At 46.9% G+C, this 13231-nt stretch overlaps 1 protein-coding gene across 2 annotated transcripts; it reads right to left on the reverse strand.

Annotated features, from left to right (window-relative positions):
- On the reverse strand, nucleotides 1-9544 carry CNBP (CCHC-type zinc finger nucleic acid binding protein). Of its 2 annotated transcripts, none has more exons than XM_061128989.1 (5): nucleotides 9386-9544; nucleotides 2209-2325; nucleotides 1997-2089; nucleotides 1656-1854; nucleotides 1-1094 (listed from the first exon to the last, which is right to left on the reverse strand). In XM_061128989.1, the coding sequence occupies exons 2-5, from the start codon at nucleotides 2309-2311 to the stop codon at nucleotides 977-979; spliced, it is 513 nt and encodes a 170-aa protein (XP_060984972.1). In that variant the 5' UTR covers nucleotides 2312-2325; nucleotides 9386-9544; the 3' UTR covers nucleotides 1-976. The 2 variants fall into 2 exon arrangements, with proteins under 2 accessions (XP_060984972.1, XP_060984971.1); XM_061128988.1 differs by having other exon boundaries at nucleotides 2188-2325.
- Nucleotides 9545-13231: the final 3687 nt, after the last annotated feature.

Genomic DNA, 13231 nt, shown 5'->3' on the forward strand with positions numbered 1-13231 from the left:
TCAGCTTCCAGTCCTCCACTCCCCTCTTTAATATGGCATTTTGCACTATATACATTAATGAAAAGTTGAAACAAACAAAAAGAACTTTAGTCAAACTCCCCTTCCTCCTCCAGCTTTATTGGATAGTTTAAAATTACATTTCTATTTTCTAGGACTTCAGTTGCTTTTTCCATCTGACTTTTAAAAACTGATTACAGCAAATGAAACACAGTTGTCTAAGTGATATAGTATACAAAAATAACATCTTGATTTCTGTGAAAATGCATTTCTCTGCAATTCCTGAATAGCTCCAAATTATGCTAACTCTGAGCATAGATGTTTTACTCTGGGTTTTAGATTTAGTCTTTGAAAACGTGTGTTCTACACCATTGCCATCACCATATTTACCCAGCATCGACGCTGTGGTGAGGTTGTTCCTGCTCAGGCTTTTATCCCGAGTGTTCTCGCACAACCATTAACACGCATGTTTATCTTTTTATTTTGTTTACTCCCACTCAACTGTATGTTCTATGTAGGGCCTGATACAGATGTTACTTGATGTTATTTAATAGCTACTGAGGTCAGACAATCCAAGGCAGTCATTATGCTAAAATTAAAGTTATTTATGGAAGCTCACAGACACTTCCAGGATTGGTTTTACCTCCTACATGGGAACATATTCGAGAAACCCAGAACGGGCTTCCTGGTCTGACTCAACTCTTCCCATTCATCAATCCCTATTCACCAGTGGCGTGGAAAGGGGGTTCTTTAACAAAGCATTATACATTAACACCTCTACCAAACTAAACATAAACTTTTTTTTGTAGTTAAATGCAGAAAGTCGATTTTTTTTCCACCCCTTTCCTCCTTTTACACGGCAAGTAAAGCTCACTGGCCTGGGAGTAGCCTCTATCTGCCAACCTTTGGCCAGTGAAGAGGATTCAGAGAAAATAATACAACCATCAATCAGAAAAGGAGGGGCGACAAAGGAAAGTAATTAAGCCGTGGCCTCGATCGTGCATTCCCGCGCCAGGTGCCCCGACTCGCCACAGCGGTAACAGTTGACTTCACTCGTCTTGCTGCAGTTGATGGCTACGTGACCAGTCTCGCCACACCTAAGAGAGGAAATTAAAACAGCTTTCACAACAGCGCTCAGAAAACGTCAATGTACTGAAGGATTAGTCACTGCAACACAAAAGGCAATGATGAGTGAAGTGTACATTTGTGTTTTCAGACAGTAAGTCTTATTAACCCTACACTGAGACCAAGGAGGAGGAGCCTGACAGCAAAGCTACTCAACTGAGCAATCCACAGCGTCGAATAAAAGATTGTGCCATAGGAGATCATCCATCACCACCACCAAAGCACTGGCCAAATTAACCCCTAAGATTTCACAAGTACGTACATATCGATACTTATGAAATTTTATGCTTTAACATGTACATATGATGTCACATTCACAAGCAGAGACTTCTAATTTCATGACAAAACATCTGTGTATGAACTACACACACAAAACATACACTTTGTCGTTTTCTACAAAGTCTCTGAAGGTGCCAAATTATTACACCCTAACGTTCTTTCATGCACGCAAACCCCTGTGTGGTCGGGGCCGCAGCGGCCCCCGGGCCCTTCCCGACGGCCACGCCGGGCTCCTGCAGCCCCCGGCCGCTCACCTGTAGCACTTCACTTTGGTGCAGTCTTTCTGAATGTGCCCGAACTCGCCGCAGGAGTAGCACTTCTGCTCGTCCGCGTGGTCGCAGTCGCGGGCCAGGTGGCCGGGCTTGCCGCAGTTGTAGCAGCACTGCTCCCGCTCCCGCTTGGGCTCCTTGCAGTCCTTGGCGATGTGGCCGCCTCGGCCGCAGTTATAGCAGGCTTCAGCGGTAGGCAAAGGGCAGAGCCAGACTGTAACACCTCACAGGTGCCGGCCCGCTGCGCGCCGCACCCGGGGGGCCGCCTCCAGCACGCTCCCCTCGCCCGGCTCTGGAAGGCGGGACAGGAAGGGTTAAACACTTACCATCCTCCTGAAGGTCACAGTCCTTGGCAAGGTGACCAGACTCACCACAGCGGTAACAGATGTCTGGAAGAGACGAGGAAACAAACTGGAAACCTATTTTGAACAAAAACAAAACATACGTGGCTAATTAGACCAGTCTTGATACTCATGAATACTGAAGTACTTAAGAATTTTTTATTCGACAAAAATACCTCTATCCGAGGTAAAACCACCTCTGCCGCGGCTTCTCATCCCACGACCGCGGCCCCCGCCAGCGGGGCACTCCCGGGCCCAGTGGCCAGACCGTCCACACTTGAAGCACTCATTGCTGCTCATGGCTGCAGTCAGATCTTCAAAACATTAAAAACGACAACATGAAACCACTCAGCACTACTTACAGCTTTTATTCCCTATTAGTGTATTTCTGGATAATTATTCTTGAGGAACAAAAGCCAACCAATATATTGCTTAGAAAAACAGTCAGATGCCTATATACTTAGGCATTATGATTATGAAATATATTAAAAAATGAAACAGAAACACTTTGCATAATCATTAAGATTATGCATATGTGTTAACCCAGTTACTAAGGGGACTTACAGGGCTAGTGTAAGTGAATATCCATCATTAGAAATAAAACTTGATTGTGCGCAACTGGAGGTCACATACTGGTTATACACCCGGAAGGAGCCCGTGATCTGTAGCACCGACAGAGCAGAGGGACGCCCCCCTCCCCGCAGCAGAGCACCTAGCGGGCACCTGATGACCCTGTAGCCCTGCCGCCACACCAGGGGCAGCAGGTTTGTTAAAAACAGTAGGAAAATGACAGAGAAACTCCGAAGGACAGTCCCGGTAGCACTGGGGCCATTTCCCCTCTTCTATTCTCCTGCTTCCAAATTTTCTTCTGTAATTTTACATCTAAAACAAGGTTACTTGGAATTCCTTGCTTTATTGGGTATTGTTTCAAAATAAAAGCGAAACTCCACTAAAGCAAATGCATTTTATACTTATTACCTAACAATCTAAAAATAAGTAGGGGCTATTCCTAGAAAAGAATGGAATAGAACAGAATGGAATGTTGCAGGACAAACTCCCATTAAACTGGCCTTTAAAAAACTAGCTAAAAACAATGTGACCTTTCCATTTCCACACTTCCCTGTATCTAAACATGTTTTGTCCTTAATTCCAGTGTCAGAGAATGGTGCACAAAGTTTTTTAAACTTGATGGAGCAAAACCTAGTGACTAAAATTATGCTGAAGTTTAGTTTCAAAAGTTTCCACAGTCATATATCCGAAAGAACCCATAGCTGTCCCAGGCGTCTGAAATCAGAGCCGGGATAAACCTTCAGAGGACGCTTTCTACCAACTCGCATGCTCGCCCTGTGCACTGATCACCAACAGCGGGGAGGACAGCGCACCTAACAGGCCCTCATACTCCGCGGCATCCCAGTGCACATTTCCAGTCAGAAGAAACCAGGCTGTGAAGAGTAAAAAGGCATCTGGCAAAATTACATCTGCTTTCCTATACGGGTGCTGGCATTTTAAGTCAAGTGGAGGGCTGGTTTCCAGAGAAAATACTCGAGATTAAAAACTGAACAGCACATAAAACCATCACAGGAAAACGCAGCTTACAGCACTTCATCCTCCCCTCAATCCCACTTCCATCCTGCGTCTTCTCTGGTTTACTGAGGACCAATCTGAGCACAGATGGGTGTACCCAGGCGGCCCAATGGTAAAAAAATCTGCCTGCCAATGCAGGAGATTCAAGAGACACAGGTTCACTCCCTGGGTTGGGAAGATGCCCTGGAGTAGGAAATAGCAACCCACTCTAGTATTCTTGCCTCAAAGTCCCATGGACAGAGGAGCCTGGGGGGCTACTGTGTCCTACAGTCAGTAGGTCAGACACTACTGAGCACGCATGCAAATTTGAGCACTTTAACTCTTGGTCCCAAGGAGTTCTTTTTTTTCACAAGGCAATCCAGGCAATTTGACAGGCTCTAAGCATTTTATAATTTTTTATTTCAATGAGATATTCATCTTCTAGAAAAATGACAACCCAACATTCAACATGCATTTTCAAAGCTAAAGTACATGACAGTTCTGGGCAATCTCACTTTTACGCCGCTGCTTTAATAAGACCTCTTGCTTATTACTTCATAATGGTAAAGTACAAGGGAAATACATTATAATGAATCATCAGATGTTTATCAGTGGAAGAAAGTTAACAGTGAAACCTTTAGGTTCACTTTCAGCCTACAAAAAATAGTTTAAAAAATTTAGCTTCCTAAAAAGTGATTAACCCTTGTGCGGATTTTTCATGAACTGTTTCTTTCTGTTTGGCCAAGCTAATCTCAGTGAGCTGTTCTACATTTTTACTGAGTGCTCTTAGGTAATGAACATTATTCCAACAGCCTCCTGCTGTTTTAAAGGCCGCTACCCATCCTAGGGGACAGGCCGCTCTCCTAGTACTGATCTTACATGTGAACACATTAAGCCACAAGGTCTTTAGAGAGTCTCATGCCGTTCCTTAGGAAAACTAGAGGCAGTAAGGGAAGCCGGAGCTGAGTTAATTACGGCTCTACGATTCCCACCACTCTTGGCTGGGAGTCTTGCTGCACTGTCTGCCTCCGCCTCTCGCACCTGTCACAACGTTCTCCAACCTTCAAGGGCCAACTCAGATAAATGCCAGCTCTATAAAAGAACCTAACCACATCACCAGCCTGGAACTCTCCTTTTTCCTACTAAGACTCAGGGCACTTTGCCTGCTCTACCATTTTGCTTTTTATCATACTCCTTGATGGTACAGACCAAGTTATTTACCTTTGAATAATACCCCATACAATCACCCTTTTAGTAGCAGTTATATAACTCAGGATTTTAACTGCTGAGGTTTTTTTTTTTTTGGGGGGGGGGGGTGACCAACAGTCATTTGCTGAATGAAATAAACTTGTGTTTCTTGTACAGACCCAACCCAATCCAGTAAGTCCTGACCAAAAAAAAAAAAAAAAAAAACCACCTAAATTTCTGCTATCAGATGAGTGGCTGCACTATTCATTTAAAAGACCGATGCTGGAAATTCCCTGATGGTCCAGCAGCTAGGACTCATCCTTTCACTGCCAGGGCCCAGGTTCAGTCCCTGGTCAAGGGACTAAGATCTCACAAGCAATGCAGAACGGCCAAAAAACAAACAGTAACAGTGAATTTTACATCCTCATTAAGGACTGACTACAGTCTCGATTCAGTATGCATTTCAGATTGTCTATTACAACTCCCACATGTAACTGAGGAATTTTCACCCCAGGTCACTAAAGTCAGTAGCCAAGCCAGGACCTCTGCTTGCCACCCAGACTCTTATTACTCCAAGAATTCAACGGGACCCCAGGAATCTTTTACGGAATGCTGCAAAACATATACATACTAATTTAAAAAGCAAATACTGTATTTTCACTGTCATTTGGCAGTAAGAGCATGTTTTTCTCCTCGCTGCGATCTACACCCTTGTATTCTCACGACGAGGAAAGATCTGGGAGCCACACGGTTAACCACGGAACTGCTTGCTGTGTTACCTCAGGACACCTGACGCGTCTCCTGTCTGATCTGTAACCGTAATTGTTACCAGGTACCTCGTGCTTCACACACGCTCAATTAAACTTCTAAGTATTTCTGTCTACTGCTCACAGTTCCTCTTTCCTTTCCACTCCTCCCCTGCTGAGGTTAAAGTGCAGACAGGCAGAACTCACTCCGAGGAGTTCCCTGGCAGCCTGCTGGTCAGGATTCCGGGCCTTCACTGCCAGGGCCCCGGTTCTTTCTCCGGTCGGGGATTTAGCCCACGAGCCTTGCAACACAGCCAATCTACACAGCAGGCTTAGAGTGGGCCTAACTCCGCTTACACTCCAGTTTCCCGGTCTATAACGTCTCCTTCTTGAGAAGCAAAAGGGTCGATTCCAAATGAGCTCACATTTCCAACCCCAGGAAGCAGTATGTTTCCCTTCGACCACAGTGAACTCAATTTTTATGACACAAGTCACACTTAAGATGTGGCAGGGCCCAGAGCACGCCTGGTGCAGTCAAGATGCGACCTGAGAAGGGCTACTGTCAGCGGCCACGTGAGCTGAACTGGGAGGTCCAACTATTCCGGTTCTGCACTCATCCAGGCTGTGAGGCTTAACGCCTGGAACTAGTAACAAAACACTAATGGTCACACAAATTTGTCTTCATTGAAGTAAATCTACTGCATTTTTGATACTAACAACCAAGCCAGTAAACTGCTTTGACTAAGCCTTAACAGTACCTGGTCAACACTAACACTGAGTTCCAATGAGCAGGAGCCAGTAACAGTCTATAAACACATCTAAAATAAGCAGCAGCCAAGGGGGAGGCGAGAGCGGGCTCAGAGGCTGGGGGCACGCGAGACTGCTGCCTCGCCACTCCTGTCCCCGAGCCCAGAGGGGCCTCTGCCCTCCGAAGGCGCTCACCCTCTACTAAGGTGAGTCAGTTTACGCCTACGTCAGGTCGGAGCGCCAGCGTGGGGCCCAAACACTTCAGTGAGTGACATTGTGTACTACCGCATTCTGCTCAGAAGGATGAAGAACAGACTGCAACACCAGGAGCAGTTCTGGCTTCTCATCCTGCATCTACTGTGCGGTCTTGTTACTTACATCCATTTCTGCATATCTGGAAAGGCTTTAATTAGTAGCTAAATATCCACCATGAGTCAAGGGTTAACATACATATTATCTATAATCCCTGCAACTGTGCAAGTTCTGTAACCTTGTTCCCATTTCACTGATAAGGAAACTGAGGATCTGAGAACAAGTAACTCACCCAAAGCCACACAACTAGAAAGTTCGAGTCAGGATTTCAACAGTGCGATCCAAGTTCTCTGCAGAGGTTTTTGTTAGGGTTAAGTGATAAAGTTCATGAAAATGCTATCAGAAAAGTATACCAAATTAGATAAGTCAAAATAAAAGAACAGAACTGACACGTTTTTTGAAAAACCCACACCCATGAAAGAATTTAAAGTCATCTTAGATTTTAACCTTCCTCAAGGCAGAATTTAGGAGTGGCAAAGACTGGCAACCTGACCTCTCCGGTTAACACCCTTATCTGTAATTAACAAGCCACTCCAAGTGAACACCATACTGCATCTTCAGTCCCCTTTAACAGAGCCCACCCACTCACAAAGTGAATGCTGGTGGCTACAATCTTTACTGAATTAGACCAGCGTCTTTTTAACATGAAAACGGTGCACACTTTCCTGGAATCTCTCAGGACCAGGCCTTGACTGCAGGAGCATCTGACACTGCCAGCAGAGGAGTTCTATGAAACCGGCCAGAACAGAAAGGGTGCCCTCCACAGAGCAGGCCAGGAGGCCTTGGCACCAGCCTTTCGCTCTCCACTTACTGTCAGAAGGCTAGAAAAGGAAAGAAGCCAACAACTTTTTAAAAAAGAAACTCATTCCTGCAGGCACAGAAGGGAAGCAGAATCTCTCTCATGGTCAAGCATTTAGACAAGAGACCAATCACCTCAAGTAGTTAAAACTGTGGTTCTCTTGTCTTTAAGCTTTCCACGTAGATGCCATATACTTTAAGATTTCAAAAAGAATCCTCATTTATAGTACCTTAAAAGAGATATTCTGCCTGTTACAGATGTTCAAATATAAGTGTAATAAATGTCCCTTAAACTGCACATTTAAAATACCTAGTTTGTTGTCAAGAGGAAAAGGACTGTGGACCTTTGGTTGCTAAGAAAAACTTATCCAAGTTCTCTGTGACACATTAGATAACTACATAAATATATACCTTGTTTTTTTTTTTTTTAATTGTTGCCAAGAGTTACAACTTGGAAAAAACTTTAAGTTCTTTATTCAGCCCTTGGGAATATAATAAATCCCTTTTACATTCCAGTACAAAGAGCTCCTCCTAAACAAGAATCAGGCTCAACAAACTACAACAGCATCAATCCATGATTGATGTAGGTGTTTGATTAAGCCATGACCACAGTAATTATTAAGAAGTATTTGAAAGTAATTGCTTTGCAGAGAGGGAAAAAGTCTTAGAGGTAGGAACAACCTCTTAATTCATCTCTTTAAGACCCTCAAAACCTTACCTTCAACTAATAGGGGTTGAGCAAAAGAATAAAAAGTTGCTAATTTAAATTAAGGTTAACTCACTGAGGCAGAAATTAACTAGCTATGTTTCTCTCCAAAAGTGAGTCAAACAACGAGAAAAAGGGGAAAAAAACCTTTTCTTAAAAACCTGTCTTTTGGGGGTACAAGATAAGGACGAAAATCAATACTCCTGAAAAGAAAAAAGGGGAAAGAAAAAAAGGCAAGCTAATCCAGACTCTTGGCTTATTTACCTTATCCTTTTCGTGGGTCCTTCTGAACAATGCCTGAAACATACTATCTGAAGTCACAGATGAAAACCAAGCAATGCTTTCTTTTCCTAGGACCCCCAGGACCAGATGCAGTCACTTCCTTAGGAAGTGTCCTGTGGCTGAGGCCATGTGGTTAACATGTGGCAACAAGCACGAGCCTTATCCATAAGAAAATCCACACCCGAACCCAAACGTGGGCCATTATGCCGTTACTAAAATAGGTTTTCACGTCTGGAAAAACCAAACGGAGTTTGGTTAACTCATCTTCTCGCCTCGTTTTTATACTGCATTCGTTTCATCTACCCCGGAGATGATGCAAAGGTTACCGCTGCTGCCATGATTTTGGAAGTTTGGCCGATTCATGTTTTCTGCCGATAATCGGGTTTTTTCTAGAGGCCTCTCGAACTTAAAGCAGTGTTGATTCAAGGAAAACGAGCCTTATCTGCCCTTTCCCGAAGTGCAACGTAAGACCAGTAACTTAGCACATCCATGACGACAAAAATCCAAGAATCCTGAAGCTGCCATGGAGCACCGAGAGCGAGTCCCGAAGCCGCACGGGCCTTCCGGCGGGGTATCCCCCGCCCTGAGCGGACAGCTTCTCCGAGGCCCTCCTGGGCTCGAAGAGCCCTTTGGCACGTGGCCCGCCAGGCCCGGCCCCGGCCCCCCACCGCCCCGCGCCCTCCCCACACGGCCCCCTCCCCGCACCTTCCCGCCAAGCCACCCCCTCCCCGCGGCCCGGAGCCCCCGCCTCGGTCCCAAGGACGCGCGGCCTCTTACGCCGCGGGGCTGAGGCCCGGGCGCGGCCGGGTCCCGGAGGCCCCAGCGAGGCGGCCCCGCGTCCCGGGCGGCGGGCAGAGCGCGGGGGCAGCCGGCCGTAGGGCACAGGCCGGGCCCGGGCTGCGGCGGCCTGCTTCCCGCCTGACGCAGCAGCGGAGCAGGCCGGAGCCCGGCCGCCATCGCCGCCGCCCGGGCCCGGCCCTCCGCCCGCGGCCCCTCCCCGCGCCGCGGTCCCCGGCCCGCTCGCGGCCTCACCTTCCGCGTCGCAGGGGCCCGCAGCGGCCGAGACTCAGGCGCAGACCGGGAGGACGGCTCGCGAAGCGGCAGCTGTTTATTTTCAGGGTCCCTGCCTGCGCCACACGCGGGTCTGCACACGGCCCCGCACACGCCGCTGCGCACGGCTCGCCGCCGCCTCGCCCACGCGGCCAATCAGCGTGCGACGCTCGGCCATCCAATCAGGGCCGCCCGCGAGGCGGGCCGCCGCGCCCGACGCGGCGCTGGGGGCGGGGCTCTCACCCGGCGCGCGCGGCCCTTCCCGCCGAGCCTTGCGCGCGGCCTTCCCGCCTCGAGGCCGGGCCCGGCCCTGCGGGGGCAGTAGGAATTCCGGCTCGACGACCCTCCTGGCGGCGGTGGTGGCGGCGGCGGCCAGGGGCGCCTGGAGTGGCTTTCTGTGCTCGTGGGGCCCGGAGGCCTCCTCCCGGGGGCGGGCTCAGCGCCGCCGGAGCCTGGCCCCGCTTTTGTGGCCTTTCTGCTGCGGGGAGCCGGGCAGCCGGTCCCGCCTCACAGTCCCTCCCGGATAAATGTCCCGCCCTGGGGAGCGGGCGCGGGGGAGGCACCGCCGCCCTAACACTCCTTGTCACCCGGGTAGCACTTGACGCGTGATGGCTCCTGCAGCCCGAGGGCCACCGGGCCCGGGGTGTCACCGTCCCTGCAGGCCTTCAGGTTTTCTCCCAAGAGACACTGAATGTAGCGTAGACACGCTGTCACGGTGACACCAAGTTAAACTGTTCCATGTAAACTGAGCAGTTACAGACCTTGGTGTCTCATTTTGGAAAGGCTTTCATTAAAAACAGGAGGAGAAAAATGGAAGAGTTCCCAGTCTCTTGAAGCCCGAAAAGGCCCTGAAATGACCACAGTCTCACAGTAAACGGTGTGCTCTGGAGGTCTGCCTGCGGCCCGGCTTGGCCGTCACAGCCCGGGAGTGTACTTTCCGTTCTGTTAATGACTATCTCACTCTTGCAAAGTGAGCGCTTCTGTCTATTCAGATGTTAAAACTGGGGTGACCAGTCCTTGTTTGCAACGATAGTTAGTTCCATCCGCAGGTGACTGTAGACTTGAGCTATTCATTTCCCCCAGTTGCGCCTCATTGAATCCGAGAACCAGGCTGTATGGCTGCTTAAAGCACGCGGTGAGGAGGTAGTGCAGTGTGGTTAAGAGCTCAGGTGTTGGGAGGGTTAAACCTGGTTCAGATCAATCACTGCAAAGCATTCAGCAGACCTGGGAGCAATCATTGGAGTGGATGGACTGTTGTAAGGACCCATGATTTTAACTTGTGTTAAGACAATTTAAAGTTAAAATATTTTAAAATTCGCTGTGAAAATGTCCAATTTCCAATAACGATCGAACTGTCTAGCACTTGCTGCACTGAGTTACCCATAATGCAATGGTACTTTGTGCTTACAGAGTTTTATTACCAAGAAGCTTGCACAGCTTCATAGATTTCCCCTCCCTAATTGATTGCTCTTTATAACATCTTGAGATAAATTGTAGTGCAGACACTTACCTACTGTTTTCCTAAGGCCTAACAGTGAGTGAGTGTAACGCAGGACGCTTTGTAGGAAGTCCAGCCTGGGTGCCTCCAGGCCACACCAGGAGATGAGTTAAAATTGTCACAGGAACTAGAAATTAGTATTTTCTGACTCGATTTTGGTTTACCATTCCAACCAAAGTGCTACATAAAATATTCATTACAGACACAAGGACTGAATGTTCCTAATATTTTTTTTTTAAAGGTGGGTGTGAAATAAAGATATTGGACACAGTGTTCTTGTACACGTTTTAGAAGACTTAAGTAGAGGAAACATCATGTGACCTTTGCTCTTTGGCTCTGGGAGGAGCAGCTAATGGCTCTTTTCTACCTGGCATCCAGCTTTCTGTAATGACTATTTTTAATAGAGCCAGTCTGGTCATAAGTCATTCTGACTGACCCTGGGAAGGTCTGGGATGAAGTGACTATTGTTGCATGGATACAGCCCTGGGTACACCTGTTCATTAGTGATGTTTGAAAACAAAGGAAAGAAAAGGCTACCCCACTTAAAAGATAAACTGCCATCTGTATTTGAAGAGTTTTCTATATTTCCCTCCCCTGAAATCTGCTTTATTCCTTCCTGCCCTCCCATGTCCAGTCTTCCCCAAGGTATTGTTCTCAGCTCTGCAGGGGTCACACAGGTGAGTTAAGACAGACCGTGCCCTTGAAGATCTTTCAGGATGACAAGGGCCAAAAGAAAGTATTAAGTGTCCTCAGAGAGGCCCAGCTAGGATGCTGTGATTCAGCATGATTCAGGATTCCTTCAAATGAGTGCCAGTCGAGCAGCAATAACTGCCAACTCCTCATTTCCGCTTAAAATGCCCAACTGTTCCTAGCACAAGCCTTAGATCCTGTTGTTAAATGGAGAGGATACTGTGTCTGTCCTTCTAAACCCTTCCATGTCTGGTTTTCCCTGCCAACAGAGAAATAGTCTGTGACTTTACTTGGAAAGTATGCAGCTAAGGTTGAGGAGAATGAATTGTTTCCACCTCTCATGTCAGCTTCTGATCCTGAAATAGGAATTAGTTATACAGTACTAATCATACCTAATAGTTAACATAGAGAGTTCTTAAAACATGTGTGGCTGCATGCTAAGTCATTTCACTCATGTCCAGACTCTTTGCAACCCCATGGACTGTAGCCCACCAGACTCCTCTGTCCATGGGATTCTCCAGACAAGAATACTGCAGTGGGGTTGCCATGCCCTCCTCAAGGGGATCTTCCCAACCCAGGGATCAAACCCATGTCTCTGATGTCTCCTGCATTGGCAGACAGGTAATTTACCACTCGTGCCACCTGAGAAGCCGCTGTTACAACAACAGTGTCTGGCATAAAGTATTATCAATCATTATTGTTATTATCATTATTTATTGAGTACTTACTCTATGCCAGGCATTGTTTATAACCTCTTTGTAATTTTTCACAAAACCCCCTTGAGATAAGTACTTTTATTATCCCTATGGGGAAATTAGTCCAGAGAATATAATCTGCGCAAGGTCACAGAGCAAATAAATAACTGGGCTGCCTTCAAACAGAGGCAGCCGGAGTGCTTCACACAAAGCTTCTGGCCTCCATAGTTATTGAGACCTAATCCTACAATTTCCCACAGACTTCTTAAAGTGACAGAGTAGGGAAGGACAGCTGACGACAAGAAAAATATGAAACACTGACTAATAGTTTAGTGAGCTTTCCATTGGTTGGCTTCCTCCTCTGTGACCTTAACAATGACACAGTCTCTACTTCTGCAAGCTAACTGGTAAAAGAAAAACTTTATTTGCAAATAAGTTTTAAAAGTTTCAAAATAAAACCACCACTGGTTTTTTTTTTTTCTTCCTAGAAGAAAAGTAGGTGAAGTTACTTAAAAAAAAAGTAATTTCATATCAATAAAGGACAGAAATGATACGGACCTAACAGAAGCAGAAGATATTAAGAGGTGGCAAAAATACACAGAAGAACTATGCATAAAAGATCTCAATGACCCAGATAACCTCAACGGTGTGATCACTCACCTAGAGCCAGACATCTTGGAGTGTGAAGTCAAGTGGGCCTTAGGAAGCATCACAACAAACAAAGCTAGTGGAGGTGTTCCAGCTGAGCTATTTCAAATCCTAAATTCCAGCTGAGCTATTTCATATCCTAAAAGATGATGCTGTTAAAGTGCTGCACTCAATATGCAAGCAAATATGGAAAACTCAGCTGTGGCCACAGGGAAAAATATCAATAACCTCAGATACACAGATGACACCACCCTTATGGCAGAGAGCGAAGAAGAGCTGAAGTGCCTCTTGATGAAA

Source organism: Dama dama, chromosome 24 (assembly GCF_033118175.1).
Source record: "Dama dama isolate Ldn47 chromosome 24, ASM3311817v1, whole genome shotgun sequence".
In the NCBI taxonomy this organism is placed as follows: Eukaryota; Metazoa; Chordata; class Mammalia; order Artiodactyla; family Cervidae; genus Dama; species Dama dama.